This window comes from Calypte anna, chromosome 4A, assembly GCF_003957555.1.
Source record: "Calypte anna isolate BGI_N300 chromosome 4A, bCalAnn1_v1.p, whole genome shotgun sequence".
NCBI classification, from domain to species: Eukaryota; Metazoa; Chordata; class Aves; order Apodiformes; family Trochilidae; genus Calypte; species Calypte anna.
Window position 1 is genome coordinate 1,331,698 of NC_044248.1, and position 5,530 is coordinate 1,337,227.

Consider the following 5,530-nt stretch of genomic DNA (forward strand, 5'->3'; position numbering starts at 1 on the left):
ATATTGAATAAAAAGCAAGTGTTTCTTGCTAAGGACAGCAAATGAGCACACTATTACAGCCAGCTCATACCTACTGCTTTGTTAAAAGTAAATACAGACAGCCTTTTGTGTGTGAGATTTCAGATTCTCTTCTACCTCCCTTAATGTGCAGGCCTTTTAATGAATATGTAAAAATACAGAACCATTAGAAACATGTCTATTGTTGATTGTGAAAAAGGCAAAAGACACCAGAACATGACATTTTTTTGTTTTCACTCCTCTGCTTGTTCCAAGCCTAGACATATCAGAATAAGTAATTTTTTAACTGCACTTGCTACCTGGAATTGAACCACTTGCAGAGGCCTTGATGTTATTGAATTTCATTCAATAGCAAGCAAAACTACAGAGAAATTGCAATGCTTTCCTGAGAATTAGGTGTGAATAAAGGAAACAGAAAGAGGCAGAAGGAAAATTAGAAGTTCTTTTAAGTACAGCTCAGGAAGAATGAAGAAAAATAACCTGCCCTGTTAGTGTTGGTACCTAACATGCATCATCTTTTCCTGGGCAGAGGGCTGCCCTGTGCAGAGTGACAGCAGAATGTCTCATTCCATGGTATTCCACAGTAATGAGAAAAAACAGCACCTGTCTCATCACCAGGTACCTGGGGAGGCAGCTGAAACCTTTGGATATTTGGATATTTGTGCTTTCGTGTAAATTCCATTTAAACTAAGGAATTTGTGAGTGTCCTGAAAGCACCTGCACCCATGCACAGATATTATGTCTTCTGCCACAAATTATTTTTGCTGTTCTTTTAAAGTAGGAGCACCCCCAAGCCAAGTCATCTGGTGTCAGCTGCACATGCCAAGGTGCCAGTGTTGGCCTGTTGGCCTGTTGTGTGGACTGAGACCATTTCTATGTGAGGTGTCTGACAGTCCAGCTAGAAGCTTCTCATGGTTAAGATTGGATTTGGAATTTTGGTGCAGTATCTCATGTGCCTGCAGGTTCTACAGGGCAAGAAACCAGGTTGTGGCCTACCAAGTGAATCAGTTACAGTTTGGGGCATACAGATTCTGTATCTGACTTTAAATGATTCTTTCAGCTTCCTCAAGTGGTTGAATGAGAAGTCTTGGGTCTTGTATTTCCAAGCCACCACACCAGTAGGAGCCTTGTTACTACAACACAGCAGACACAGACACCTGGAGCTTGGAACTGAGATGACACAGTATCAAGGAAGTTCAGACTTGAACAAAGCACCTCTTAGAAAAAGCCTGTAGTTTTTGCCAACAGTAATCTAATAAAACATAAAATGGGAGAAATTACTTTACAGTGTGAATAAGGCACATGGGAAAGGTACTACTCATAATGCAGTCCTTTGTGTTTGCAGACTCATCTCCTGAACAGGGAAGTAAAATCAGCTGTAGCCTGATGCCAACCATACACAAAAATACTTCCTTTCCAGTGAAATGGGACTGGAAGTGGATATGTCAGGCAGAAGGTCTGTGCCACTTCAGAAAGCTTTAATTTATCAGTTTTTCATGGCTTAGCAATCTCACAGTTGCCTAAGTAAGCTGAGTAAATCGATTGCTCAAGAATTCTGGGGTTTATTGATTTTTTTTAAATTAAACCATTCAGCTTGTTGATTTGTTTACTTGACACAAGGCAATGGTCCAGTTTGCATCCTGTCCAGCTTTCCTCTTCTTTAGGAAAGGAAGGACTTAATTTAGAGAACACTCAGAAGGAAGAAAACCTTCAGCAGTCTTAGCAGTCACTTTGGTTTGCCTGTGCTGCACAAGCAAACTAACATTTTGTCTTGGTTTTCCTGTCTGGGGAGGCTCAGAACATGGGCTGTGAAAATAAGCCATGAAGGAATGACTGCACTCAAGCTTTGCATGTATTTCAGCACACAGGAGATGCAAACCAGTCAGGTTTCTTCAGATCCATGTCAAGCTTATTAAAATGACCTTTTTAAAACTTCTTTTTCAGGCACATTACAACATGAGTAAGGAGATGGACTCAAACACTTCATTTGTGTGGCCTCACGTGCTAATTTACAATGGGACATACAAGTACCTCTACTTAGAAGGCAATGTCTCCTATGTGGACTTCTACCTCCATCAGCCTTCAGTGGCAGCTGTCTTCATCATCTCTTACCTCCTCATCTTCCTGCTCTGCATGGCTGGCAATGGACTGGTTTGCTTTATTGTCCTGAGGAACAAACACATGCGGACAGTCACCAACCTCTTCATCTTGAACCTGGCTGTCAGTGATTTGCTGGTGGGAATCTTCTGCATGCCCACCACCCTCCTGGACAACATCATTGCAGGTAGGCAATGCAGGTTTGTACCATGAGGCAGAAAGAACTCAAGGGGACTCCATTTCTGAGTGCTGACCTCCTCAGGGGCCCTGAGAGCCAGCTGAACATTTCTGAGTGGGCTCTGAAGGCACTTCAAGTCTCTGGGAGTCAGAGGAGAGGAAAAGAAGCCTCTAATCTACCTCCTGAGTGAGGCTGTCCTTGCTAACTTACACATTCCTCATTTCTAGCAGGGGATTCTCCCACTACCAGATTCTGTGTTTGGATATAAGATAGATATAACCTGTGTTTAGATTTAAGACTGGGTGAATGACACGAACCAGATGCAAAGAACAAGAGACTGTAGTGGCCACCTCCCTTTCTTGTCCTGAGATCTTGTTTTAGCAGGATGGTAAACCACATATATTTGCTTTGGTGTTTTTTTGGAACTTCAGAAACTCACCGAAGGCATCTGGCAAAGCATTTCTTTACATAACCTCTGCCTCCCTAACCCCCTCTAGGGCCTGACAGAGCAAAAGAAATGTATTTGTTCTGGGGAGGAAATTTCCCCTTATCATAGAACCACAGAATATTGGGTTGGAAGGCACCTCAAGGATCATCTTTGAGGTGATGATCCCTTTCTGTGTATAAGCAGAGTGCTGCAGTGAGATGGCAGGAATTTCAACTGCCTCTTTTCTTCCAGGGTGGCCATTTGGGAGCCTGGTTTGCAAGATGAGTGGGATGGTCCAAGGAATCTCTGTTTCTGCCTCTGTCTTCACTCTAGTTGCCATTGCTGTAGACAGGTAAGATGGTGCCTGTAAGCTGTTGCTTTCATCTCCCTCTGGCCACCTGACCAAGCTGAAACCACTTCATTAATCCACACAATAAGTTAGATGTATTTTGTTCCTAAGGCAATTAAGGAAAAAAAAAAGTCTGTGTCTAAAAGATGCAATAGCATTTTTCTCCTCTACTGCTATCTCTTAAGGATGGTGCTTAGCTACAGTTCCTAAAGGTGGATCCTTAGGCAGCAAAGGCACTAGCACCAGCTTTGGTTAAATGAAGAAGCAGAAGCAGCAGGATGATATGGAGGAGGAACAAAATGAGGACATTTTAACAACAAACATCTCTTTTTTTTAAAAGATCTTTTTTACCGACACAGTTCTTAAACAGAGCAACTAAACACAACTCCTCCAGTTTATGCAGGATGAGGAGATTATAGAATCATGAAATTATGGAATAATTTGGGTTGGAAGGGACCTCTCAAGGTCACCCAGTCCAACCCCTGCAGTATCAGGGACACCCTCACCCAGATCAGGTTGCTCAGAGCCTCCTCAAGCCTCACCTTGAACATCTCCAGGGATGACGCTTCAACCCCCTCCCTGGGCAACCTGGGCCATGGTTCCACTGCCCTCATGGGAAAGAACTTGTTCCTGTTCTGTAATTTAAAACCATTGCCCCTCATCCTATCACTCCAGGCCCTTGCACACAGCCCTCTCAGCCTTCCTGCAGCCCCTTCAGACACTGGAAGGTCCCTGTCAGGTCTCCCCGCAGCCTTCCTTTCTCCAGGCTGAACATCCCCAGCTGCCCCAGAGGATTCCATCTATACTGTTTAAAACCCATACCATTTAAAACCTGCATGCTTGCCTCTTCGATCAAGCAATCCTCAAATATCTTCTCCCCCCGTGTCCCCGGGTGTCCCTGCCCCAGGTTTCGCTGCATTGTTTACCCCTTCAAGCAGAAGCTGAGCAGCCCTGCAGCGCTGGCCATCATCGCACTCATCTGGCTCCTGGCAGTGGCCATCATGTGTCCCTCTGCAGTCATGCTGCAGGTGCAGGAGGAGAAGCACTTCAGGGTCATCCTGGGCTCTGGCAACGCCACCCGCCCCGTCTACTGGTGCCGGGAGGATTGGCCCAACCCTGGGATGAGGAAGATCTACACGACAGTCCTGTTTGCCAACATCTACCTGGCTCCCCTCTCGCTCATGGTGATCATGTACGCGAGGATCAGCATCGCCCTCTTCCACACGGCTCTGCCCCTGGTGGGGAGGCCCAGCCGGGAGCGGAGACCCGGCGGCTCCAGGAAGAAACAAAAGGTCATCAAAATGCTCGTCATCGTGGCTTTGCTTTTCACCCTCTCCTGGCTCCCCCTGTGGACCCTGATGATGCTCTCAGACTACGCCAGCCTTTCCGACATCCAGTTGCAGATCATCAACATCTACATCTACCCCTTTGCTCACTGGCTGGCCTTTTTCAACAGCAGCGTCAACCCCATCATCTACGGGTTCTTTAACGAGAACTTCCGCCGCGGCTTCCAGGCAGCCTTTAGACTCCAGCTCTGCTCCAGGGAGGTGGCTCACAGGGAGGTCTATTCCCAACGAGGCCAGAGCAATGCCATTCTGCCAGCTGCCAACTGCCAGACACCCCAGGATCCAGCTTCTCCAAGTGCCAAGGAGAAGAGGAAGACAGTTAAGAGAGGAAATTGGGTGAATAACCAGCAGGACTTGATAATGGAAGATCTAGAAGAGCCCTGCAATGATGGCATGAAGTGAAATGTGCTATGAACTACTTAAATGATTTAAGGCTGGCAGAGTTTATTTATTGCGTTGTGAAACTCATGCTCTGAGAGCCCATCCTGACAATAATGTCAAGAGATTTCTGTTGTGAGGGGGAAGTTCAGCTTGCATAATATCTGACTGTGTGAGCTAAGTAGGAAAACAAACTCAGCTCTTTGGATGAGCAGCTTAAACCAGTGGCAGCTCCCCTGAAGTCAGGGCTGGCTCATTGCTCTTGAACAGGGCTGGAGCAGAGATATGATTACAATTACCTTCCATTTATTGTAACAACAGAGAAAAACAGAACAATGATTATTGGCTCGGATACAATTACTCTGGATAGTGGCTGATGAAGAGCAGAACATTCATTTACTTTGTGAACCTCTCAGAGCATCTGAAACAGGTTTACTCACACAATATTTATGGCAGTGTTTCAGCATGCAAGGCTAGTTGTTGTTAAGACCTTCAATTTTCTTCTGCTCTCAGACAATGGAAATATAACTGCTGTTTGTAGCATCCAGCTGAACTGTGTGGAGATGGAAAAAGGAGGGAACCAAGAGCACTGCTGGCAGCTCCAAGGCAGTGAGGCCGAGGGTGTTCCCCTTATTGCATTAAGGACCAATTTCATCTGTAGACTAAAAGGCCTGCTAATGAGATTTATAAAGTCCTCTACTAAAAGCAAGACTAATCCAATAAACTCACTTCTTGAT

General features: G+C 45.4%; 1 protein-coding gene across 1 annotated transcript; it reads left to right on the plus strand.

Annotated features, from left to right (window-relative positions):
• The first annotated feature begins 1,935 nt into the window (after positions 1 to 1,935).
• On the plus strand, positions 1,936 to 4,817 carry NPFFR2 (neuropeptide FF receptor 2). The gene is made up of 3 exons (XM_008497402.2): positions 1,936 to 2,302; positions 2,973 to 3,072; positions 3,977 to 4,817. The coding sequence occupies exons 1-3, from the start codon at positions 1,936 to 1,938 to the stop codon at positions 4,815 to 4,817; spliced, it is 1,308 nt and encodes a 435-aa protein (XP_008495624.2).
• The last annotated feature ends 713 nt before the right edge of the window (positions 4,818 to 5,530 follow it).

Coding starts and splice junctions, on each gene's coding strand:
- NPFFR2 (XM_008497402.2), top strand. CDS start 1,936: ATGACCTTTTTAAAACTTCTTTTTCAGGCACATTACAACATGAGTAAG. Junction 2,303..2,972: donor CCTGGACAACATCATTGCAG/GTAGGCAATGCA, acceptor CTTTTCTTCCAG/GGTGGCCATTTGGGAGCCTG. Junction 3,073..3,976: donor GTTGCCATTGCTGTAGACAG/GTAAGATGGTGC, acceptor TCCCTGCCCCAG/GTTTCGCTGCATTGTTTACC.